Here is a 27868-nt window from a genome sequence, read left to right on the forward strand (position 1 = left end):
GCCATTCTGCACTGGACAAAATAACAATGGAAGGAATGATGCACCACAAAAGAAACAACTGGAAGTAATACTCTCTGCCACAGTTCGAATGGATATCGATTTAAGTAAGATGTCAGAGACATAATTCAACATTACAATGATAAAATTCCTGGTGGCTCTTTAAAAAAGCATAAAAGACTCTAGAGATTCTCTTACTGCAGAATTGAAAACTAATCAGGCCTAAATTAAAAATACTTTAACCAAGATGCAATCTGAACTGGATGCTCTAACAGCTAGGGTTAATGAGGCAGAAGAGAGAGTGAGTGACATAGAAGATGAGTTGATGGAAAGGAAGCTAAGGAAAAGAGAGAAAACAACTAAGAGTCCATGAGAGTCCATGAGACTCTGAAAATTAAGTGATAGCTTGTGAAAGAATAATATTTGTCTTACTGGGATTCCAGAGGACGTGGAGAGAGAGAGCAAGGACCAGAAAATATGTTTGAACAAATCATAGCTGAGACTTCCCTAACTTGAGGAAGGAATCAGGCATACATATCCAAGAGATAGAGAGGATCACCCCAGAATCAATAGAAACCAATCAACACCCAGACATATAGTAGTGAAGCTTGCAAATTTCAGAGATAAAGAGAAAATCCTAAAAGCAGCTTGAGACAAGAGATTCTTAACTTATATGGGGAGAAACATCAGATTAACAGCAGACCTATCCCCAGAGACCTGGCAGGCCAGAAAGGGCTTGCATGATGTATACAGGGTACTAAATGAGAAAAACATGCAGCCAAGAATACTTTATCCATCAAGGCTGTCATTTAAAATAGGAGAGATAAAGAACTTCCAGGATAGCCAGAAACTGAAAGAATTTGTGACCACCAAACTGGCTCTGCAAGAAATATTAAGGGGGACCCTGTAAAAGAAAAAAGGAGCCCAAAGAAACAATCCATAAAAACAGGGACTGTATAGATAATACTATGATACTAAATTCAGATCTTTCAATAGTATCTTAACGTGAATGGGCTAAATGATCCCACCAAAGATGTAGGGTATCAGACTGGATAAAAAAAAGCAAGATCCATCTATATGCTGAGACTCATTTTAGACCTAAGGACACCTCCAGACTGAAAATGAAGGGGAGGAGAACCATTTACCATTCAAATGGTCCTCAAAAGAAAGCTGGGGTAGCAATCTTCATTATCAGATAAATTAGAGTTTATACCAAAGACTGCAATAAGAGATGAAGAGGGACACTATGTCATACTTAAAGGCGCTATCCAACAAGAAGACCTAAGACTTATGAATATTTATGCCCCTAATGTGGGAGCAGCCAAGTATATCAATCAATTAATAACCAAAGTAAAGAGACTCATACATAATAATACCTTAATAGTAGGAGACTTCAACACAGAACTCTCAGCAAAAGACAGATATTCTAAGCAGAACATCACCAAAGAAACAAGGGCTTTGAATGACACACTGAACCAAATGGATTTGACAGATATATACAGAACATTTCATCCTAATGCAACCAGAATACATATTCTTCTCAAGTGCACGTGGAACTTTCTCCAGAATAGACCACATACTGGGTCACATATCAGGCCTCAACCAATACCAAAAGATTGGGATTGTCCCCTGCATATTTTCAGACCACAATGGTTTGAAACTAGAATTCAATCCACATGAAGAAATTTGGAAGAAACTCAAACACTTGGAGGTCAAAGAGTATCCTACTAAAAGATGAATGGGTCAACCAGGAAATTAGAGAAGAATTAGCTAACAAAAATGAAAGCACAACTGTTCAAAATCTTTGGGATACAGCAAAGGTAGTCCTAAGAAGGAAATACATCTCAACACAAGCCTCCCTCAAAAAATTGGAAAAATCTCAAATACACAGGTTAACCTTCCACTTAAGGGAATATGAGAAAGAACAGCAAATAAATCCCAAACCAAGCAGAAGGAGAGAAATAAAGATTAGAGCAGAACTCAGAGATCAAGAAAACCAAGAGCTGGTTCTTTGAAAGAATTAAGAAGATAAATAAACCCCTGGCCAGACTAATTAAAAAGAAAAAAGATTCAAATTAACAAAATCATGAATGAAAGAGGAGAGATCACAAACAATACCAAGGAAATATAAATGAATTTAAAAACATATTATGAGCAACTATATGCCAAAAAATTAGGCAATATGCAAGAAATGGATGCATTCCTGGAAACCTACAAATTACCAAAACTGAAATAGGAAGAAATAGAAAACCTGAACAGACAAATAATGAGTGAGGAAATTGAAGCAGTCATCAAAAACCTCCAAAGAAACAAAAGTCCAGGACCAGATGGCTTCCCAGGGGAATTCCACAGAACATTTAATGGAAAAATGATTTTTTTAAAGATTTTATTTATTTATTCATGAGAGAAAGAGAGAGAGAGAGAGAGAGAGAGAGGCAGAGATGCAGGCAGAGGGAGAAGCAGGCTCCATGCAGGGATCCCGGCGTGGGACTCGATCCCGGGTCTCCAGGATCAGGCCCTGGGCTGAAGGTGGCACTAAACTGCTGAGCCACCTGGGCTTCCCTTAAAGGAGAAATAATACCTATTCTACTAAAGCTATTTCAAAGGATAGAAATGGAAGGAATACCTCCAAACTCGTTCTATGGGGCCAGCATTACCTTGATTCCAAAACCAGACAAAGATCCCACCAAAAAGAATTATTACAGAGCAATATCCCTGATGAACATGTATGCAAAAATTCTCACCAAGATACTAGCCAATAGGATCCAACAAGTACATTAAGAGGATTATTCACCATGACCAAGCGAGATTTATCCCTGGGATGCAAGGGTGGCTCAACATTCGTAAAACAGTGAATATGATAGATCACATCAATAAAAGAAAAGACAAGAAAACCATATGATCCTCTCAATAGATGCAGAGAAAGCATTTGACAAAATATAGCATCCATTCCTTATTAAAACTCTTCAAAGTGTAGGGATAGTGGGAACATATCTCAATATCATAAAAGCCATCTATGAAAAGCCCATAGTGAATATCATTCTCAACGGGGAAAAATGAGTTTTTCCCTTTAGGTCAGGAACATGGCAGGGATATCCACTCTTACCACTGTTATTCAACAGAGTCCTAGAAGTTCTAGCTTCAGCAATCAGACAACAAAAAGAAATAAAGGCATTCAAGTTGGCAAAGAAGAAGTCAAACTCTCCCTCTTCACAGACGACATGATACTGTATGTAGAAAACCCAAAAGATTCCACCCCAAAATTGCTAGAACTCATACAACAATTTAGCAACATGGCAGGATACAACATCAATGCACAGAAATTAGCTGCATTTCTATACACTAACAATGAGAATGAAGAAAGACAAATTAAGGAATCAATCCCATTTATAATTGCACCCAAAACTGTAAGATACCTAGGAATAAATCTAACCAAAGAGGTATAGGATCTATGCTCTAAAAACTACACACTTATTAGAGAAACCGAGGAAGACACAAAGAGATGGAAAAGCATTCCATGCCCATGGATTGGAAGAATAAATATTGTGAAAATGTCTGTGCTACCCAGAGCAATTTACATATTCAATGCAATCCCTAACAATATACAATGGATTTTCTTCACAGAGTTGGAACAAATATTCCTAAGATTTGTACGGAACCAGAAAAGACCCCAAATAGCCAGAGGAATGTTGAAAAAGAAAACCAAAGCTGGGGCATCACAATGCCTGACTTCAAGCTGTATTACAAAGCTGTGATCATCAAGGCAGTATGGTACTGGCACAAAAACAGACACATAGATCATTGGAACAGAATAGAGAATCCTAAAATGGACCCTCAACTCTATGGTCAACTCATCTTTGACAAAGCAATGAAGAATATCCAATGGAAAAAAAAAAAGACAGTTTCTTCAATAAATAGTCTTGGGAAAATTGGACAGCCACAAGCAGAAGAATGAAACTAGACCATTTTCTTACATCATACAGAAAGCTAAATTCAAAATGGCTAAAAGATCTAAATGTGAGACAAGAATCCATCAAAATCCTAGAGGAGAACACAGGCAACAACCTTTTTGAACTTGGCCACAGCAATTTCTTGCAAGACACATCTATGAAGGCAAGGGAAACAAAAACAAAAATGAACTATTAGGACTTCATCAAGGTAAAATGCTTCTGCACAGCAAAGGAAACAGCCAACAAAACTAAAAGGCAACTTTTAGACTGGGAGAAGATAATTTGCAAATGACATATCAGATAAAGGGCTAATATCCAAGATCTATTAAGAACTTATTAAACTCAACTCCCAAGAGACAAACAATCCAGTTATGAAATGGGCAGAAGACATGAACAGGCAGTTCTCCAAAGATGACCTACAGATGGCCAACAAACACATGAAAAACTGTTCTACATCACTTGCCATCAGGGAAATACAAATCAAAACCACAATGAGATACTACTTTACACCACTGAGAATGGTTAAAATTAAGAAGATGGGAAACAAATGTTGGGGAGTATGTGGAGAAAGGGGAACCCTCTTACACTGTTGGTGGGAATACAAACTGGTACAACCACTCTGGAAAACAGTGTGGAGGTTCCTCAAGAAATTAAAAATAGAGCTACCCTATGACTCTGCAATTACATCACTGGGTATTTACCCCAAAGATACAGATGTAGATATAGATGTAATGAAACGACCCCAAATGTTCATAGCAGCCATGTCCACAATAGCCAAACTGTGGAAGATATATAAATGATGGAATATTACTCAGCCATCAAAAAGGAGGAATACAAACCATTTACTTTGACATGGATGGAACTGGAGGGTATTATGTGAGTGAAATAAGTCAATCAGAGAAAGACAATTATCATATGGTTTCACTTATCTGTGGAATATAAGAAATAGTGATAGGGAACATAAGGGAAAGAAGGGAAACTGAGTCAGGAAAAATGGGAGAGGAAGACAAACCATGAGAGCCTCCTAACTCTGGGAAACAAAGAGTTGCAAAAGGAGAGGTGGGTGGGGAATGGGGTAACTGAGTGATGGGCATTAAGGGAAGCCACATGATGAGATGAGCACTGGGTGTTACACTATTTTTGGCAAATTGAATTGAAATAAAATATTAAAAAATAAAATAAATGAGAGTTGTTATTTTAAGGCATTGAAAAAAATAAAATAAAGATTTGCAAATTAGACATCACTATCATTTTGACATTTTAAAACTCTCTCCAATTGCGATTTTCCAGGACTGAATACAAAAGTGTTGAGAAATTTATGATTGTGTATGTGTTTGTGAATATTCATTACAACATTGTTTGTAATAAAAAAATTAAAAAGAACTTTATTGTATATCAATGAAGATTTAAATAATGTTCCACTATAGGATGGAATATACAGCTACTAAAAAGCAAGGTTATAATGTGTTCTGATTTAGGATAGTGTTGACTATAATTCATTTAAGTAGAATATGTAGTATGTCCTATGTATGTATGCAGAATATGTTACATAAAATAACAAATATTACTGATAAAAAAGTAATTTTCAAACATTTGTAATGATATATCATGGTTTCATTAAAAATGAAAAGAGAGCCGCAAAGAGAAGAAATACAAATAGGAGAAATTTTTGTTAATATTTACTATTTTAGAAGAGAGATTATGAAGAATTTTCACTTTAAATATATTTCTGCAATATCCGAACTTTTTAAATAATGACCCTGCATTTCTGTTTAAGCAGAAAATCCCAATAAAGTTAAATTCTACAAATGTAATTTAGAAGAATACCTGATAAAACTGTTTCACTTAATAATTTCATCTCCAGTTCACATTTTGTGGCGTCAGATTCTTCCTGGACAAAACTCTACAGAAAACACAAGGACAGATGGGTATGATTGTCAGTGTCTGCTGTAGCCCAGATTCACTCTTCACTCTCTTTCTGCTCCAGTTCCCACTTCAGATGCCTGCTACCTTAATTCTAGGGCCCCAAACTGACACTTGTTCTGGCAGAAAAACTGGACTCAAAAACAATATTTTAAAAATCAGTTAAAATGAGAGCACATCTCCACAGAACTTCACGAGGGCAGGAGCGAGTCTGCTAAGATTCTCTGATGACAACCTTCAAGTATAAAATAGACTAGGAAACAATGCAAGCTATAAAAATTATTTATATTTGCATTTTGATTTTAGCCATCTTTTAGACTTTGCTTGATTTTGGCAATCAGCTCTCTGATAGAGTAATTCCAAAGCCTGCTTTTGGGTGAGCCTCTCAAGGAAATTAAAGATGTCATGCACCAAGTAATGTAAAAAATACTATAGTGTAGTGTAGTAAAGTGAATATTTCAACAGGAAGCCATAAGATATAGAATGTATATCTAAATCTGCCACTAACTTACTTTTGTAACCTCGAGCAAGTCATTGACCCATTTTGGGTCTCAAATTCCTGCTCTAACAATATATTTGGTACTAAACTGTGTGACAGACATAACAACACATCTTGTAAACAATCCTAGGAGATGGCTATTATTTTCATTTTACAAAAAAAAAAAAAAAAGAAAAGAAAAGAAAAAAAAGAAAACTGAAGCTTAGGGAAATAACTGTTCTAAGATTCAAAATAATAGAAGTAAAGAATTTTGTACACAGTAAAGCACTATATAAATGCAGTGTTGTTACTGTAAAGATTTAGTTTGTGTGTGCTAATATTTGCAAACTGAATGATATCCACCAAACTTCATTTGACCCCAGATACCATCTATACTTCTAGAGCAATAGAAAAACCTTGTACCAGAATTTTTAGTGAGAAGCTTAAAGCTAGTTAACCCCACCACGTCTCTCATCCTCAACCACCATACAAAGCCAAGTCTCCCTTAATAAATTATCCTTTCCCTTATTACTGTCGCTGCATTTCCCTGTGTCTTCCTCTTGACCAGTTTTAACACTACTGCATTCTCTGCCAACCCTTTTCATTGCACCTCTGAAACTTCTCATTTACTAACTCATTCATTCAAAGAATTTTAACAGACTGCCTAAATTGTACAGGTATTGACAGATACTAGGAATAAACAACAACAACAAAAAGATAAGGTCCCTGACTCAAGGTGCTCCCAATTTATTAAGGAAAACGGTAAACAAATAATTATAATACGGTATTGTGGGTACTATAGTTAAAAAGTCCTCCAGAAGAGGAATATAAAGGAGAAACCATTGATTCTGTGGGAAAAAAATATTACGTGAGAGGATGAAGATAGGAAATGCTACCCAAAGGTGGTAAAGTTTGAACTAAATCTTGAAAGATAATTAGGAAAAATAATGGGATAGAATTCCAAGTGTGCGTAAAGGCAGAAAGTTATGAAGCAAAACAGAGTTCCAAGCACCTCAAGTACTCAGGTATGGCTGAGGTGAGAAATACTAAGAGAATGTAAAAATTTTAAGGTGGAGAGAGGCAGGAGCCAGAGTTTAGGGTTAAGATGACACTCTAAAGAGTACAGTTTCTCCTGTGGGTAAAGAAAGCTCAGAAAAGACTTAATAGGAAAGTGACATGAAGATGTTTGTATTTGGGCAGCCCCAGTGGTGCAGTGGTTTAGCACTGCCTGCAGCCCAGGGTGTGATCCTGGAGATCCGGGATCGAGTCCCACGTCGGGCTCCCTGCATGGAGCCTGCTTCTCCCTCTGCTTGTGTCTCTGCCTCTCTCTCTCTCTCTCTCTCTCTCGGTCTCTCATGAATAAATAAATAAATAAATAAATAAATAAATAAATAAATCTTTTTTTTTTTTTTTTTTTAAAAAGATGTTTGTATTTGGAAACGTATTCTGGTGGCCAGCTGAAGAATGGATTCATTGGTGGAGAGTAAGAAGCCCAAGGCAAGAGGACCAGGGACTACCTCAAGGTAGAAGTAATCAGATTCATTAGAAGGAGCATATATGACACAGAGATGACACACAGATGACACGGAGGTAGGATCAACGTAACTTGGAAGGCAAGTTGATAAAGAAGACAAGACATAGGTGAAAGCCAATTTTCAGGTGTCTGGCTTAGGTAATAAGGTGGATGGTGGGTGATACAATTATCAGGAAAAGACAAGGAGGAAGGACAGGTTTGGGGGAAAAGTAACGAATTCAGCTGTGGATATGTTGAATTTCAGGTGCCCATGGACATCCAGATGGCCTTTAGCACTATCATTAACAAGCCAGTTGCATTTCTTTCTTACAGGAAGGATTATGATCATTAAAAATACCAAAGATACCAGGCCAATAAGCGAGGCAGGCTTTCCAATTCACATCTTCAAAAAGTTAAGGATTCTTCAGAGTTTAGACCAAACTGATTTCTTACCTTGCAGGAAAACTAAGAATTTAGATTTCTGAAAGGAATTTTTACCTTGATAGCCATAGTACTGCAGCATGAAACAACAGGAATTTATCAGCTTCTATGTTATCCCATAGTAGAATAATCTTGTATTTAACACATTGACTTTACCTAATTCAGAATTTTTATTATTTTATGGTACTCTTTAACTCAACTGACTCCTTTTTTAAAGCTAGACTTCTTTATTCAAGAAGCAATATGTCAGGTTATCTTCTGGTGCAACCTCCTTAATCTTGCTAACCACTCCAGAACATTTTCCTGCCATTGCAGCTGCACCATCAGAATATAACTCCTGCACAAAACATAAGCTCCAAACTGCATCTGTTGACAATATAATCATAATTTTATACATTATAAAGCTCCTTGTGTTAGCTGGCAATGAAGTTGAAAAAAATTGCTTTTTGGGATGCCTGGGTGGTTCAGGGGTAGAGCGTCTGCCTTTGGGTTAGGGTGTGATTCCGGATTCCTGGGATCAAGTCCCACATCGGGCTCCCTGCATGGAGCCTGCTTCTCCTCTCTCTGCCTGTGTCTCTGTGTCTCTCATGAATAAATAAATAACATTTTAAGAGAAAAGAAAAAAATGCTTCTTTCTTCATGTTATTATCATCATGTTTATATCTGATAATAAAAAATCCTGTTTCATCATAATTGTTTTATAAAATCAGCTATTTTCCATGGATTTTTTTTCTTCTCCAAATAAACTTTAGGGTGTTTTTATTAAGTTTCAAAAATTACCAACTGGAATTTTTATTGAATTGTACTAAATTTATATGTATAATAAATCTATAAAAATAATACTTTCTAAAAAGAATTCCAGTTTGCCTGGAAACATTGACAGAATCTGATAGAGAAGGTAGCTAAAGTATAACTTTTCAATGACACCTTGGCTCAGTAGATACTGGAATTGGCTTATAATATGGGAAGAACTTCATAGAACACTAGCAAAGTATTTTTTGTTGCAACTTGATAAATGAGCAGATATTTTAACGTGGAAAATTTTTAATACATATGTGATTTGAATTTGATATAAAATGACCTGGATCATGAATAAGATCCACGGAAACAGAATAGAGATTCCAGAAATAGATCTCATGATCCACTTGGGAATTTAGCATTTGGCATTTCAGATCAATAGGAAAAGCCTAGGTTCATATGGTAAGTGTTCTGAGACAGTTGGCTAAGATTTGAAATAAAATAAATTTAGATTCTTCCCACTTTACACCAAAATAAATTCCAGATGGATAAAAGATTTAAATGTAAAAACATAACTAAACCAATCAAAAGCCACAAAAATCATGAAAGTATTTAACAAGAACACAAAAGACTGATACCAACAATTATTAGTGCAGCAGGCAATCTTACACATATATTGCACATCTGCCAAACATCAGCACTGATACAACTTCATCTAGAATTCTGCTGTCCATCAAAAGAAGAACATCTATATAAAGGAAGTTCACTGATCTGAAATCCAATTTTTTCCATCAAAAGGTGATTTAAATTTAGCGCTTCAGAATAAATTGTTTGAATTGGCTCTTCATACAGAATTAGAGTGAATTTTGAAAATACAGCATCATTTGCTTCATTTTGTTTAAAAGCTAAGAATGATTATCCTGAGTTTGCTGAATTCTCACTTATTCCTGTGGCTTTAATACCATCTGTAGGCCAGGGGTTTCCAAATCTATGCTAACGATGCTCTTTAGGACACACACAATCTGTACTTCTCTACAAGTGCAGAGCACAATCTGCACACGGACACGTAGCTGCGCCTGACTTGGCTCAGAACTCCAGGTTCACATCTGCCCACTTGACATTTCCATTTGTGTGTCCCAAAAGTGCTATGACCACAATAAAACTTTTGTTTTACTGTCACTGTCAACCAGTTCAGCCCAGTTCTGTGCATCTCAGTAAATTGCACCACCATCTGTTTAGTTTCCCAAAATAAAAACTCCGCAGGATTGTTTATTTTACCTGCAAAACATATCCCAACCATATTCACCTTTCCATGTCTCTTACTACCACTTTCAACCAAGCACCACTGCCTCTCATACCTCCCCAGTGCTATTTAATCAGATGCTGGGCTTCCACTCTGGCCCTACACAATCCATTCTCTACATAGTAACGAGAAAACCTTCCAAAGCTATAAATCAGATCGTGCCACCCTCCCACTTAAAATCCTCTAATGGCTTTCCATTACATTTACAATAAAATCTTAACTTCTTTCTCTGGTCTGCAAAACCCTGCTTCTGGCTTCTGCTTTCCTCTCCAATGTCATCACATACCACTTTCCTCCTTGCCACCATATATCAGTCCACTGGCCTTCTTACCTGGCACTCAGTTCATGACCTTTGCAGTAATGGTAGTCTCAGACTAGAATATATTTACCCTATTACATATCTGATTCCTTCTAGTCATTCTCAGCTTAAATAATAACTCATCATATAAGCTCTCCCTAACTGAGTTAGGGACAAACAGGGCTAGGAAGGGATAGGTAGGGGGCCATAGAGTCAGGCTCACAGAAATCCCCAAAATGCTGAGGTGTAAGGAAACCAGAGATAAGGGAACAAGCCAGGCCACCCTGCCCTAGGTGTGGGCAAGGAGGGTGTCTTTTTATGGCAGTCATCTGTGACCAACAAAGAATAACTGGACCCCAAAGAAGCAGTAAACCATTAAAGATGTTATCACCAGTCCTAATTCAAACCAAGACAGCACAAGACTCTCAAGGTCATAAGCCAGTCAGTTCTCAATAAAAGACTGCCACTAAAAGCCCTCAGTGGAAACCCTGTCAGGACTCTTCTCATTTCTGACAGATTTCTCTCTTTCTTTGCTTAATAAACTTCTATCGCTTTACTCACTCTCCATTGTCTGTGAGATTCATTCTTTGACTCCGTGAGACAAGAACCTAGCTCTCTTGTATCCTTACCACCCAATCTAGTCTCTATACCAGTCACTCCCATAATCCTGTTTAATTCGGTGCATGACATTTATTACTATCTGTTTTCCATTTTTTAAAATTTATTGTTGGTTTCTCGTGACTTGGGTATAAATCATCAGAGCAGGAATCTCATTTGTCCTTTCATAAGTATCTTTTGAGGGCAGAACAGTACCAGCATACATAGGTAGGCATTCAATAGATATTTATTTAGTAAAGAAATAAGTACAAGGTCCATGATATGATCATGAAAATGGGTTGCTGAAGTAAATTTGTGGGAAGTTGAAGGTTGTTGAATGTTAATGCTATATTTTTTACAGGAGTTATTCTCATGGATTTAAAATTTATCCACAATGATACCAAGAAGTACCCAAATCTCTAAGAATATTTCACATCCTCACGCTTTTCCCCATAACCAGAATAATTTCCTTTCCTTCTCATCTAAACTTCTCCATGTCTATCAAAAGATTTAGTCCAAATGTTACCTCATCAGAGAAGACTTCCATTTCTATTCATTCTATTTTTCCTTTGGATTAACTGTAATCTCTTAACTCCCACCCGTAATCTCTCTCATTACACATATCCAAATATATGGTAACAACTGTTACAAGATGGTTAGCTCATTGAAAATAATGATCATGTTGAATTTCTTATAGAAGTTACTTCATAATGTTTCATATATACTATATGTACTCATATTTATGTTAAATTTTATATCTGTTTAGAGTATCTTAAAGATAAAGACTATTTCTGGGCACCTGGGTGGCTCAGTTGGTTAACATCTGCCTTCAGTTCAGGTCATGATCCTGGAGTCATGGGATCGAGCCCCATAATGGGCTCCCTGCTCAGTGGGGAGTCTGCTTCTCCCTCTGCCCCTTACCTTGGTCATACTCTCTATCTCTCTCAAATAACTAAGTAAAATCTTAAAAAAAAAAAAAGACTATTTTTAATCTGAACTTTCAAAAGTTTAAAAGCCCATATATCATGCATGTCCCTTAGATCACTAAAATATTTTTAAAAATCACTAAAATATATTTTTTAAAGATTTTATTTATTTATTCATGAGAGACAGAGAGAGAGAGAGAGAGGCAGAGACACAGGCAGAAGGAGAAGCAGGCTCCACACAGGGAGCCCAATGTAGGACTCAATCCCGGGATTCCAGGATTATGCCCTCAGCTGAAGGCAGGCACTAAACCTACTGAGCCACCCAGGGATCCCCAAGATCACTAAAATATTTCTGAAGGTGGTTATCTTTTTTAAAAAAACAAAATTTCTCTTAAATGTGTGATATTTAAATTAGGCTTTTCTAAAAATTTTGTAAAATATATAAATTGGGAAGACAATATTACTCAATACCTACAATTTTATTGTATTATTATATTTAAATTAACTAAAATATGGTATTAAGAGCCCTCTAGTGGCAAAGTAGATCTATAAATAAATAATTTGGATCATCTTCTAAATCTAAGAGATTTAATTCTTTTCACAAGGTGCTAAATACTTGTTATTTGTAATCATATCACATATCACGCACAACTCAGGTACTCTGGGTAATTCCTACATTATTATATAAATAATCTGTCTTGCAATCAGCCTCTAAAACATTAAAAAGATACGGGAAATCTATTTATATTAAAATATACCAACCAAAAAATTTAAAGATAAGCAGTTTACCCTAAATGAAAAAAGTTGTAAAAATACAGAAATTTCTTCCTGTGAAGCCAAAATATAGTACGTTTTCCTACTGATACTACAGGTAGCCCCTCATTTACCCATATGCTTACATAAATACATGTACACAGATACATATAAGTTAAATTTCATGAATTTACCTGCCAGTTTAAAAAATTTAGAATACACTTGCCAAACAAATGAGTGTTGTGAATGACAATGAGGGTTATGGTAGTCCCTGTACTGCTGTGATTATAAAGGAATACAAACCTAACTGCCCTCCGTATGTATTACTTCAATTTCACTCTTGAGTTCCAACTGGACTGCAAGGGGCACACTTCCTGAGGCTTTGGAGTGGAAGCAAGGCCTCCTTATCACCACTTGTACTATGTCAGATCACTACCGGGATCAGAACTGCTGAGGAGAGGGTCCCAAGAATCTCTAGTGACAAGCTTGAAGATTCCCTAAAGATAGCATAAGTGGTTCCCAACACACTCAACTGTAATTGAAAGAGTCTTAAGCATATCCAATACAGAATAACTTAAATGGGAATAGTGGTTGATTCCTTGATATGGGTGGCTGTTCTTATGTAGGTTGTTTACAACAAATTAGACTCAAGTCAGGGCTTACTTTTAATCACTTAACCATACATTCATTCACTTATCTCATTCATTCAATAATAAATGTTCATTGAGTCCCTATCATATACCAGGCCCTGTGCCTACAGTAAATTCAAACTCCATCAAGATATTCTTGTCCTTAAGATCATAATTATTGTTTAAGATTAAGATAATAAAGCATAATAAAAATGGAGTAGAGACATCTAATTCAGCCTGAAGGGGAAAACTTTATGGTAGCAAAATTTAAGGTAAGCATTTAAAGACAAGAAGTTAGGTACAGTGGATGAGGGTGATGGATGGAAGAGAATTTCACAATGACAAAAAAGCAAATGGGGCACCACAGAGGCTTATGAAATTTCTTCCTTTGAAAGAATGAAAGAAAGAAAAGAAAGAAAGAAAGAAAGAAAGAAGAAAGAAAGAAAGATTCATTTTCTATTAGAAAAGTAATGTGAAAAAATAAAAAAGTAATGTGTATTTAGTACTTGCTTATTGAAAATTCAAATAATACAGAGTATAAAGAAAATTTAAAAATTACTGATGCTATAGAATCATCTCACCTTTCTCAAACTCCCCACAACCTGATCACCAAGATAGCCACTGTTTGGTGACTAGGTTTCCAGACTTTTTTCTATGCATTAACAAGTAACAGAAATCCACTCACATAACAGAATCCTATGGCTAATACGATTTAGTAACTTGAACAAATATCTTAATACATTTTTGGTATCTTTCTATATAATAGCACATACGTTCCAGTTCAAGATGTAGGGGAACTTGAACCAACCCCTAGACAGGCACATCAAAACTACAGCTACTTGGAACAGTTTCCTCTGGGGCTAAGGGGTGGGGAGCCCAAAACTAGCTGAGTGACTCCTACACATTGGGTGAATGAGGTAAGAAAGGCTGAGACACAATCTTGCTATGAATCCCACCTCCATGCAAAGACCCACAATCAGGAGGGAATGCATAAACACTATCTTCTCTAGGACTTAAGTATCTGAATCCCACATCTAGCATCCTAACTTTTAAAACCTGCAATTGAGAGACCAGCCCCTAAACACTTAGCTTTGACAGCTGATGGGGCTTGCATCCACAAAACCCACAAGGCTATAGCAAGCTGAGAAAGGGTTAAAAGGTTCCTGGTGTAGGACTTACCAACCCCAGGGCCCAGGCAGAAGAGGCTGACTGAAAATCACCCAGACTTTCTGTGAAAGAGGTTTATTTGCTTATCTTAAAGTATAGACCTAAGGGCCAGGCATCTAATTTAATACACATCTAGGGGCCTACTAAGTTACTCAAAAAACAGAGGCCAGTGGGTACCATCTCTGTTCTCCCTCCGTCTAGCTCCAGGTTCCACTATTTCCCAGAGAGGAGCCTGTAACCTTTTTCTGTGTGTGATTTTTGCAGCCACCACCCAGGGGACACTTTAGATTGCCTGGCTCTCGTGACCAATAGGACTCACTCACAACTCCCACGGGACTATAACAAATAGCCAGTTCTTAACTGGCTACCATCCCCAGGGCACAGCAGAGAGGCAACAGACCCAGGAGCTGTCTTTTGTGAAAGAGGCCTATTAGTTTATCTTCAGAGTTGTGGCCTGAGGGGCAGGCTTCCAATTAAACACACACCTAAGGGCTAACTGTAATCCTCCCCAGAGACTACAGAAGGTGGTTGGTCTCTCTTTGCTACACTCTAGAGCACCAGTATTTAGCAGAGGAGCCCTTGCATATATGCCTGGTGCCAGAGTTTTGCATCTAGTTCCCTGGTTTTTGTGGCTGCTGCCCACAGGATGCTACTTTGATTGCCTGGGTCTGGTGGCCAACAGGGCTTGTATTCAGGAGTTCAATAAAACAGTTGCAAAGAAAGAGAGAGTTCTTAACTGGCTATTACCCCAGGGCTTAGCTCAGAGGGAGCAGACAAAAATATCCTTCTCTCAATATTCCCCTGAAAAATGTATATTTGCATACTTTAAAAACTGCTGCCTGAAGCCTGGTTTCCAATTAGCCTGAACCTAGGTGCTGACTGAGACCCTCTTGTTTGGGAAACTGATAGATCTTGGTGCATCCTCAACTACTGAGAGCCACTAAAAAGACTGTAGGCTGCTTTGGACAATCACAAAAGATCAAGAGACATCGGAGAGCTAGGGAAGGGTTGAATGATACATTTTATCTGCTACATGAAGCCATTCCAAGACTGGGGGAGATGGCTGTTTAATGCACAGAAACCAACACAGAGAGTCAAGTAAAATGAAGAAACAAAGGATATCACCTCTTAGCTTAGAATAGCTATTTACAAAAAGATAATAAGGGTTGGCAATGAAGTAGAGAGAAAAGAACACTTGTGCACTGTTGGTGGGAATGTAAATTGGTGCAGCTGCTATAGAAAACAGTCTGGAGCTTCCTCAAAATAATTAAAAATAGAATTACCATATGATCCAGTAATTCTGCTCTTGGGTAGAAAGGAAATTAAAACACTAACTTGAAAAGATGTATGCACTGTTATGTTCACTACAGCATTATTTACAGTAGTCAAGACATAGACATAATGTAAGTGTTTACTGATGGATGAATGGATAAAGAAAATTATGGTACATATAGACAATGGAATATTATTAAGCAATAAAAAAGGAAATCTTGCCATTTGTGACAACATGGATGGACCTTGAAGGTCATATGAAATGAGTCAGAGAAAGGTAAATATGGATAATCTCACTAATATGTGGAAGTTCAACAAAAACAAACTTAGAGGGCAGCCCAGGTGGCTCAGCAGTTTAGCATCTGCCTTCAGCCCAGGGCAATCCTGGAGACCGGGGATTGAGTCCCACATCGGGCTCCCTGCACGGGGCCTGCTTCTCCCTCTGCCTGTGTATCTGCCTCTCTGTGTGTGTGTGTGTGTGTGTGTGTGTCTCATGAATAAATAAATAAAATCTTAAAAAAAAAATCAAACTTAGACACAGAGAAGAGGCTGGTAATTACCAAAGGTGGAGGGGGTGGTGGTGAGTAAAATGGGTGAAGATGGCTAAGGAGTACAAAACTCCAGTTATAGAATAAGTCCTGGGGTTGTAATGAGCAGCATGGTGACCGTACTTAATAATACTGTATTGTATATTTGAGTGTTGCTAAGAGAGATCTTAAAAGTTCTCATCACAAGAAAAAAAAATATTTGTAACTATGTGTGATGATGGATTTTAATTAGTAGAGATATCAAATCATTATGTTGTATACCTGAAACTAATATGTCAATTTTATCTCAATAAAAAATTTTAAATTAAAAAAATATAGAAAATCTGTATCATTATTTTGAATGGCTACTAATATTTGACTGTTGACTATTTGGTAATTACTTCATGGACTATACTTGCTACTATAAAAATATCTCGGGGATCCCTGGGTGGCCCGGCGGTTCAGCACCTGCCTTCATCCCAGGGCCTGATCCTAGAGACCCAGGATCATGTCCCGTGTCAGGCTCCCACCATGGAGCCTGCTTCTCCCTCTGCCTGTGTCTCTGCCTCTCTCTCTCCTTCTCTCTCTGTGTCTCTCATGAATAAATAAATAAAAATCTTTTTAAAAAATTAAATAAAATTTTTTTAAATCTCAAAAAACACTGTAACACATTTTTACCTGTCCTATTATTTCATAATAAATTACTAAAATTAAAATCACTGATAGGTACATTTACATAGTAGCAAGCTGCCCTTCAGAAAGACTGTAAAAGTTTACATTTCTAACAGTATGTGAAAATGCCTCCTCCCCCTCATGTTCAATTTGAGAAGACAGGTTATAATGATGCTTCCAGTTTGATCACTTATTTGATTCAGTATCTTTGAATTTTTTCATTAGCTAGTTGCATATCTCCTCTCATCTGCCTACTCAAGTCCTTTGCCTAATTATTTATTAGGAAATTATCTTACCAATTTGTAAGAGCTCTCTATATTAAAATATTAACCCCTTGTTTTACATATTTAGTTTTTTCATTTTGTTATCTTCCAACTTTGTTCATAGTGAGGTTTACTTGACTATACAAATGGTTGAATCCAGTGAATCTCCTTTTATGGTCTTGATTTTGATGTACTGATAAGAAAAATCTTCCTGTAAAGGTAATAACTTTCCTATGTTCTCCTCATATATTTTTATCATTTTGAGTTTTGATTAGTTTGTTTTTCTATTTAAAACTTTAATGTTATTTTTTAATCTGTAGAATGAAATACAAATAAAAATTGATTTCAGATCCTACGCCAATTATTATATCAAACTCCTTTCCCTTCTCAATTTCTGGAACTTCTTTTATACAGATTTTGAACCTCTTACTTCTTCCCATCCTGTCTTTTACTCCCCACCCCCATAAATTCCATCAAATTTTCTTTATCCTCCTCTTTCAAGCTGCTGATTCTCTTTATATATCCAATGATTTTTGCCCCCTGCAGATTACCCACACCTACAAAAGGTGGTTTACACTGTTCAGAATTAGTGACAAGTATAGGCCCAGCTAACCATTGTTAAAATCTGCTCTCTCTCCTTTCCCCAGCTTACCACAGCAAGTGCCTGGGGGATTCTTCATTGTAAGTAGTTACTGCTCCCCAGACCTGCCCCTGCCCCATCAATCTTCCCTCAGCACAGGAGATGGCCTTTCCCTCCTGCCTTGGCACACTTAACATTATTATGGGATTCATCTGCTTCTGTGGAAATCATACATGCTTTAGCATTATTCATATTAACATTCTCAGAATGCTGTGGAGGTTTTGGAAGGATGATAGAGCACATGTGCATAAACATCTATAGACATGCTAGTTCGGTGTGATAAAAGGAGTGGTTCCTGGAATTAGGGGTGCTAAGTGAATTAATATTACTCTTCTTTTGGGCAATTTTCTCTTTTCAACTCCCTTAATAACCGTGTTTCCTCTGATGTAGGAACAAATTAGGGGTAGATGGGGCCAGGCGGGGAAATATAAGAGAAGGGTCCAAAGTCAGGTTCCCAGGAATCTGTGGGCTCCCATAAACCCCAAGGACACCAAGAGGCCCAAGAGTCAGGCTTCTACCCATTCCAAGGAAACAGAAATAAAGCAGCAAAAACTAAATAAATATATATATATCTGGCTCCCTAGCTCCAAAATGTCAGGGAGTATCTCCCTTTGATGGTTATTAAGAAATCACAAAAACTCACCAGACCACAAAGAAATAACTCATTAAGGTGTTATCAATAGTCCCCAAGACTGCACAAGAATCTCAAGGCCCTGGGCTCCCTGGCTAGGTTCTCAATTAAAGACTGCCACTAAAAGCCCTCAGTGGCAACCCTGTTGGGACCCCTCTCACTGCTGAGAGCTTTCTCTGTATCTTTGCTTAATAAATTTCTATTGCTGGGATCCCTGGGTGGCGCAGCGGTTTGGCGCCTGCCTTTGGCCCAGGGAGTGATCCTGGAGACCCGGGATCGAATCCCACGTCGGGCTCCCGGTGCATGGAGCCTGCTTCTCCCTCTGCCTATGTCTCTGCCTCTCTCTCTCTCTCTCTCTCTCTGTGACTATCATAAATAAATAAAAAAAAAATTTTTTTTAAAATTAAAAAATAAATAAATAAATAAATTTCTATTGCTTTGCTCACTCTCCATTGTCCACGAGATTTTCTTCGACTCTGTGAGACAAGAACCTAGTTAGCTCTCTTGTATCACTTCCAGCCAGGTTTCCTTGTGTACCATTCACACAACTGTTAGTCAAGTTTCCCCAAGCTGTGGTAAAGTTCCACAAAATAAAACTATTTCTTCCATACCACTCATCCTGCTGATCTTTACTCTGGGTTTCCTAGACTACTTATTTGAGGATAGCTTCAACATTCCATGAAACATGCATTTTACCACTGGGTAGAATGCTTTCCTGGACATACTATCGTGGCATTATCAATATCAGTCATTGGCATACCTTTAGTTACAGGTTGAAACTGTTCTAGAAAACATAAATAATAACAGAAAAACCAGATGTGATCACATGGTAAGAGCTATTTGAACTGTGGAAAGCTTAGTTTGGTACCTCTGAGCTCACTGGCTGAAAGTAAAGGAAATAAGTCCTTATTGTAACAAAGAACAGACCTTGAGAAAAATCTATAATTGTACTGTCTGGCATTATAGTGAATTTATATGCTTATATTTTCCATATAAAATTATTTTCAACATTAACAGAACTATAATAAATCCTTACTACATAAGAAAGAATTGTTAGCCCTGTAAATTCAAATAACCCATCAAATAATGTTTTCTAATTATTATTTCACAATTGTTAAATAATGTGAAATTCTTCAATAAAATGTTGATAAGTTTTCATTAAATATTAATTATAATCAAAGGTCTTGACTATGGGGAGGACTTGTCCAATATTTTGAATCAGATCAAGACCAAACATTTTTAAATACTTGTTTCATACAACAATTTTGTTGCCTTGTTTTTTAATTTGTCCTGTTTTCATGAATGTTCAACCACAAATCCTGTCAAATTTTGGGTTGATAGGTTTTTGTTTTATTTTTTACTATATATTTGCTGTTGTGAAGTCAGGGTCCATTTACTCATTCTTTATTTTTGTCCCCTCAGAAATCAGTATTTCCATCCACCACATTTTATTAGCTAAAGCAAGTCCTAGTCATGCCTAACTTCAGGGGGGTGAGGAGAGTAATCATCCCATATGTTCACAAAAGGCAGAACTGGAAATATTGTTGAACTCTATCTAGGGGAGCTACCACGTCACCTAAGAGGTAAAATCTTTTTTTTTTTTTTTAATTTTAAAAGCTATTGTATTGCTCACAGAACATTTATTTTAAGTGACAAGTTTTTTTTTTTAATATTTTATTTATTTATTCACAAGAGACACAGAGAGAAGCAGAGACACAGGCAGAGGCAGAAGCAGGCTCCATGCAGGGAGCCCGATGTGGGACTCGATCCCAGGATCCCAGGATCACGCCCAGAGCCGAAGGCAAACACTTAACCGCTGAGCCACCCAGGGATCCCAAGTGACACGTTTTTAAAGAGCAAATTGTTTCCGACCTCTCTAAAATATCAGTTACATGCAGGTTTCTGGGTTCTTCTTCTCTATTCCTTTTAATTTTTACATGGTTGTAATCATACTCTAAATACTATTCTTTGTATTGAACATTATGTCATAACCATTTTCTATTTTGCTAAAGAACCTTCATAATTTTTTATTCTGATGTAATAGTTGAAATGGAATTTTGCAATTCCATATATTCTTAGATTATCTAATAATTCCTATTCTGATTTCAAATTTGTATTCAATCTAATTCTTAACCCTTCCTTGTGTTTAAAGAAAATAAACCAATAAAACAATACGCATCTTAGGCACTTGTAGAAAAACCTGCTATTTCTGGTCCTTCCTAAAATGCAGATTGTTTATGGCCAAACAAAACGGGTACTTAGTTCTGAAAAATTCTACAGAGACAGTGCTAACGTATTAAGTAAGTAGTTTGAAAATCCCAGAAATAGAAAAGAACAGGAACCAATTAAGGGAATGTGATTATTAAGTTGCCCAAATATGTTACTATGTCTAAAGATGTCAAGTTTTAAGAGAGCAGTATAATACTTTAAGAAAATCAATTTTACTTTATAAAATTCTTTCTTACTTTTGTAAGTAATGTAAGATGATCCCTTAGTTTGTGAAGGTATTTACTTCAAGATTCCATGTAATGGCATGTTTCCTTGAGTTTGAAATACAATAAACAAATATAAATTTGCTTCAAAGCTGTTCAGGTATGACCCTAAAATAAAACTGAGCAATTCTTGTGTTGAACTTTAGAATACTGAAGCAACAGGCTGAACTAACTCTGAATAGTGACTATTGATAGAAGGCAAGAAGGAAATTGATACATTCAAAGTTGAGCAATTGGCAAGAAAGTTCTAGTTGTTTAGGAAAACATCTTAAGAATGCTCCAGGGGAATCTAGTAACATTGACTACACAAAGAAAAAATGTATACTTAAAAAATGTGTATTTAAAAAATGTGTCCTGGCCAACAAGCACATGAGAAAATGCTCCACATCACTTGCCATTAGGGAAATACAGATCAAAACCACAATGAGATACCACCTCACACCAGTGAGAATGTGGAAAATTAATAAGGCAGGAAACCACAAATGTTGGAGAGGATGTGGAGAAAGGGGAACCCTCTTGCACTGTTGGTGGGAATGTGAACTGGTGCAGCCACTCTGGAAAACTGTGGAGGTTCCTCAAAGACTTAAAAATAGATCTGCCCTACCACCCAGCAAGTGCACTGCTGGGGATTTACGCCAAAGATACTGACGCAGTGAAACGCCGGGACACCTGCACCTCGATGTTTCTAGCAGCAACGTCCACAATAGCCAAACTGTGGAAGGAGCCTCGGTGTCCATCAAAAGATGAATGGATAAAGAAGATGTGGTTTATGTATACAATGGAATATTACTCAGCCATTAGAAATGACAAATACCCACCATTTGTTTTGACGTGGATGGAACTGGAGGGTATTATGCTGAGTGAAATAAGTCAATTGGAGAAGGACAAACATTATATGTTCTCATTCATTTGGGGAATATAAAAAATAGCGAAAGGGAATAAAGGGGAAAGGAGAAAAAATGAGTGGGAAATATCAGAAAGGGAGACAGAACATGAGAGACTCCTAACTCTGGGAAACGAACAAGGGGTGGTAGAAAGGGAGGTGGGCAGGGGTGGGAGTGACTGGGTGACAGGCACTGAGGGGAGCACTTGATGGGATGAGCACTGGGTGTTATTCTATATGTTGGCAAATTGAACACCAATAAAAAATAAAATTTAAAAAAATGTGTCCTACCGTTTGTACTTCAATATCACCTTGTTCCTCACATTTTGTTTCTTCTTCTTCGTGAACAGAGTTAGACTCATTTTCTAGTTGTTTACTCTCTTCTGGGAGCTCTTTGCTGATTGCTGCTTCTACACTCTTGACTTCATCTTTGACAAACTGTGGTATTCTGGTAGTATGTCCTTGGAATGATGTTGAGATGGGGCGCAGTGGTGTGACATGGTCATAGTGTGTATGTAGGAGTCGCAAAGCAATGTCACTTGTTGCCAAAATCCTTGGAATTTCAAATCCAGTTTGTGTTTCAGAGAATCTGACACTTTTGTACCTGTTAATAATTACAACAAAAAGGAGGAGACCCTATGAAACTAAGTCTGTTGAGAATGTATACCTAAGCAATACTTCTCTTCATTTGAATTTTGCCAAAGTTTGGAGTCCCAATCCATGCTTGCTTGCTTTGTGGCATTTGGACCCAGTTGTTAATGTCATACTTCTCAAAACACTCTCTTGGTGTCTATGACCCCATACTCTTCTCTTCCACTTCTGGCAAGTCCTTCTCTGCTTCCTCTGTATGGTCTTCTTCCTAACTGTCCCTTAAAAGTTGACATTACTCTGCTTTCTACCCAGGCCCTCCTACAACTCCCCTCAACATACTCTCCTTATATATTATTATTTTGATGGCCTCAATCATAACTTAAGTTAACAGGAATTTTTAACATGAGTTCTATGTTTCCTGGGGGGGGGGGTGCAGGGGAAGAGGCATCCTTCAATGGGTTTTATGAGGTCCAAACATGCCCTTACCTATGATGAGTATGTGTGATAAAGTTCATAAGAATGTATGACTCCCCAAAAGTTAAAAAGTCCTGATCTATAGGTCTCCTCAAAACAGATCTACAACTCAGATATTTTTCAATGCCTTCAGACAGTTGAACTTTGCTATTTTATAAGTATGTAAACTCAACAAGTCCAACATTGAACACACCATCCCTGCAACCCCTCTATCACTATCAAATAAAACAAAATTTGTTTCTGCCTCCACTATTCATTATCTTAGTAAAAGGACACCATCTAATTCTCTTCTTAAATCTGGTAGCTAATACAGGGCTATCCATTTTACTTCTTTTAAAATTATACAGATTAATTTTTTAGCCAGAAGCTTTTTACAGGAAGTTTATTCAGCACTTGAGTAATTAATCCTTCATGTTGCATAACTAGGCTTTACAAATCTCTCCTACCTTGGGAAATTCCATAATCTATTCCAATAGAGTTTAGAGTTTTCTGGTGCTCTTCATTGCTCCACAGTCATAATTGTCAGTAGTCTTAATTGACAGACTGTAGATTTTTATTTCATTGCTACATAAAGGTGTAATTTTAGAAGCAATTAAGATCCATTTTTAAGCTCACGTGCAGCCATGGTTGGTGCTACCAATGCGAACACCCATAGAGAGAATTCAATTGAATAATTTACTTGCAAATTAAGTTCACACAGATATTTACAATAACAACTATATCACAACTGGACAATTTCTTTTGACATTTATTATACCTTCCAATTTCAAAAATAATAAAATGTGGAAAAGTATTGATCTTTGAAAAAAGATTAATTTTTTACTCTTCTGTATGTAACACATTTTACAATGAAAAAGAATATATTGCTATATTGTCTCATTAGATTTGAAGACAGAATATTTTAAAGCAAATGTAACTTGGAAAATATTTTGTTCCTTCCTGTTACTAAATACCAAATTAAAGTCCAATTCTTTCCATTCTCATATGACTAGTCTTTTCAGAGCTGGCACCCTAGAACCTAGGCCTCCTAGCATATACTTTGTTTTTGTTTTTTTTCCCCTGCCATACTAACTCAATTAATTTGAAATGTTGAAGATTAAGCAGCAGAAATGATCATGAATTCATCATTATCACTATCATTTCTCAGAAAGATGTTATTAGCTAAAAATAACATGCCTAAGGTAAACAAATGGCAGGTCTGTGATACAAACTCCAGTTGGTTGACTTCCTAACATGGGTTTTTTCTAAGTATACCATACTAGTATGCAACAGCCATCTGCTTAGTCATCATGAGGCAACTCCCAATATATTTTAACCTACAGTATCACCCATGGGAATACCTTGGATTCTTCTTGAGGTTTGCCCACACATATAGAGTAACATTTTCATCTTGAATGACTTTTTCCATATTTCCACTGTCCAGATCTGCTAATGTACTAGCTTGCTATAAGAAGAAAAAGAAAACATTATAAAAGATGAGAGGCCTCATAAACTATGCAACTTAGATGAGTTATTTCATCACTTAGGTGTTAGATTCGTTACTTAAGAGAGTAATTTGGGTAAAAGTATCAAAATAACAAAAAAATTGTTTAAAAAATTATCTTAATGATACAAATGATTTATTTAATTACTTAACTAAATGTGCTTCACAACTGTGTCTGAGGATTAAAGTTGTTCCTGTATTCCTAGGATTACTATTATATTACCCTTTCCAATTTTAACATTATCATGACTTTATACACATGCTTCTTTATCTGTACCTTATTTTTTTTAAAGGGTTTTATTTATTTATTCATGAGAGATACAGAGAGAGAAAGAGAGAGAGGCAGAGACACAGGTAGAGGGAGAAGCAGGCTCCATGCAGGAAGTCTGATGCGGTGCAGAAGCAGGCTCTATGCAGGAAGCCTGATGCGGGACTTGATATCAGGACCCTAGGATCATGCCCTGAACCAAAGGCAGATGCTCAGCCACTGAGCCACCCAGGCGTCCCCTTTATCTGTACCTTAAAATGTAGATCAGATTACTGCAAATGTTAGTCTATTTCTGAATATTATCAAATTTAGAAAAAAAAATCCAGTTTATGAAATCCAAATGAGTCATGTTTTATTAGTAATACTTGATGTCCAACACCAAGTACAATTTGTGGATGTTCTTAAAAATGTTTTAGTAAAGACTAATATAGCTTGATGCATATTAACTCTCTTAAATGGCTTAACTAAGTCAATATTATATGTATTTAGTTGCCATAATATAAAAACTTAGAAGTATTGGAGATTGAATTTATTGCCAAGTTTTAAAAAGTCATTGATTTTCAGTTTAGTAGTTTTTAAAAAGTAATTGTTCCTCAACAACTTTTCACCTAATTATTTAAGTGAAAGTGATTCTTATCATTCATTACACTGAGGATTAAAAAATTGTGATTTTCTGACAATTCCTTCTACATTTATCAGACAGCATTCTTCAATAAAGAACTATTCTTTCCCCCAACCCTCTTTTCCCCCTTCCTTTTTTGGAGTACACTTTAGATCTATGGATTTTTATTCAATGTACTATAATCAATTACAATTATTCTTTCTGATATTCAAATTATTCCAAAATTTGACCAGTGGGAGCCCCTTTAAGCTGGTTCGGTCCCTTTGGATATGACTCCATTTACTATCTGAGCATTTATTTGCTTTTTAGCACAAGATAACTCCCTTCATCTTTCATTTTCCCTACTCCCAGCCTGGAATTGGCTGTCTACCTCAATTACATCTGATTCCATTTTATGAATTAAAAAGAAGCCTGGTTCATACTGATTTTTCCATTTTGAATTTAATATTACAGTATTTTTTCTAATCTCCTTTCCTTTTACATACTGTATCCTTTTTTATCTTAAAATAATCTCAATTACTAATAATTGTAATACATTTCCTTGCTTTTCTTACAATATAAACAAAATTGTTCCAAAATTACATTATGAATATTACTACTAAAAATAAATTTAGTAAGAAAGAAGTTGAATCCTTCTTTGCAGTATTTAGAACATATTCTACTAAGGCTATACAGAGACCAAAATAAATCAAAAGATAAAATATGCCCCCCACCCAAAAAAAGTGTAACTTTGTTGTTTTCTGATTTAAAGAACAAAATAAAACAAAAATAGCCATAGAAGACATTCATGGGATAGGATATTAGCCAAAATTTAAATATGAACTGGACATTAGATAATGGAATTAGTACTTTCTAAGGTATAATAATGATTTTACAGTTATATGGATATTATTATTAGTGACAAGATATTTGAGAAAGATAGAGTGACTGACTACCAATAATTATGATCTTTATCAATTGACTTCCTAGAGTAGTGAATGTCTAACATATAATGTTTCGTGAATTTATTTTCATAGTGATCCTAGTAAACCTTAGCAAGAATAAGAAAAAAGAAAAAAACTGGACTTCAACTATACTAACAATGTTTTTTTTCTTTAGAAATATTTATGATTGTTAAACTGGATAAATATATGACTTTTTCCTAGCCTTTTAATTAAAAATATACTGGATTTTTATCATATAGTATAAAATTTTAACAGTCAAAAAAGTTAATCAAAAAAAAAAGTTAATCATAACTTAGAGGCAAAATAATAACACTTACTCTGAGAAGTATTTCTGTGGCTATATTAAACTTAAGATGAAGGAGCTCCTGCATTTCTAGAACTGATCCTTGGTATTGTATTATATTTTTATCTTCCAAATAATATGGTGGCGTTTCCAATAAAATTAATTTCAATTTCTCAATTAACTATAAAATAAAAACAAAGTAAAAACTTTATAAAAATAAATTAATCTTTTGAAAACTACTCAAAGAAAAAGTGAAAAGGGGATATTCTATCTTTTGAATTGAAAAACACATCATCAGTAAAACATGATAAAAACCTTTTATTTATTTATTGTATTATTTAAGATCATGGAAAAATAAAATATTTCCTTCCAGGAACTCCATTGTAAGAATTCCCAACTATGTGTAACAGTATTTTCATTAGCAAGTTAATACAGCAGGGACAGCCTGGATACCTATGACTATGGAACAGTAGAAATAATAGTATAACAACAATAGTATAACAACAAGAGGATAAGAAGAGAGTTACTAATATATATTGAATGTTTATGTAGGAGCCCAGGGCAGGCTACCCTCAAATGCACCAAAAAGACACAATATTTAACATTTTGAATTGAATTTTTACTAATCTACTACCTCAGCCCAAATTGCACTTAGAATTCCTCACTAACTCAAGTTCACTAACACCTCTTTTCCTTATCTTGTAAATTCCTCACAAATCTATTGTTTCTTTGCTTAAAATGTGCCTGCCTTGGTCATTTCTTTGGGTCACAATTTCATTATTGGATATCCATATGCATGTAATAAAATTGTCTTTTTTTCTCCCATTAACCTGTCTCATGTGAACTGAATTTTCAGTCCAGCTGAAAGACCTTGAAGGGTAGGAGAATTTTCTCTCCTACACTTACTATATGCCAAGAATTGTTCTAAATGCTTATGTTTTAATTCATTCTGTCTTCATCGTAACTCTATGAGCTAGATACTGTTATTGTGTCTATTTTTATAGATAAGGAAAACAAGGTTTCAACTGTAAGGAGTTTGGGAGATCCCACTCATCCTAACAAGTAAAAAGCTCAACAGACTGAAAAATCAGCAAGTCTTCTTTGATCCAC

At 36.1% G+C, this 27868-nt stretch overlaps 1 protein-coding gene across 5 annotated transcripts in view; it reads right to left on the reverse strand.

Moving 5' to 3' along the window:
* Window positions 1–27868, reverse strand: part of CFAP94 (cilia and flagella associated protein 94) — a 66746-nt gene that overhangs the window by 12120 nt on the left and 26758 nt on the right. For 3 of the 5 annotated variants that reach the window (XM_038577082.1, XM_038577083.1, XM_038577081.1), the window contains 4 exons: window positions 26793–26939; window positions 24499–24602; window positions 22385–22697; window positions 5775–5850 (listed from right to left, as the gene is read on the reverse strand). In XM_038577082.1, the coding sequence (XP_038433010.1) occupies window positions 5775–5850; window positions 22385–22697; window positions 24499–24602; window positions 26793–26939 (640 nt within the window). The remainder of the gene's footprint in view (window positions 1–5774; window positions 5851–22384; window positions 22698–24498; window positions 24603–26792; window positions 26940–27868) is intronic. The other 2 variants (XM_038577084.1, XM_038577085.1) reach the window with 2 other exon arrangements.

Source organism: Canis lupus, chromosome 27 (assembly GCF_011100685.1).
Source record: "Canis lupus familiaris isolate Mischka breed German Shepherd chromosome 27, alternate assembly UU_Cfam_GSD_1.0, whole genome shotgun sequence".
NCBI lineage: Eukaryota > Metazoa > Chordata > Mammalia > Carnivora > Canidae > Canis > Canis lupus.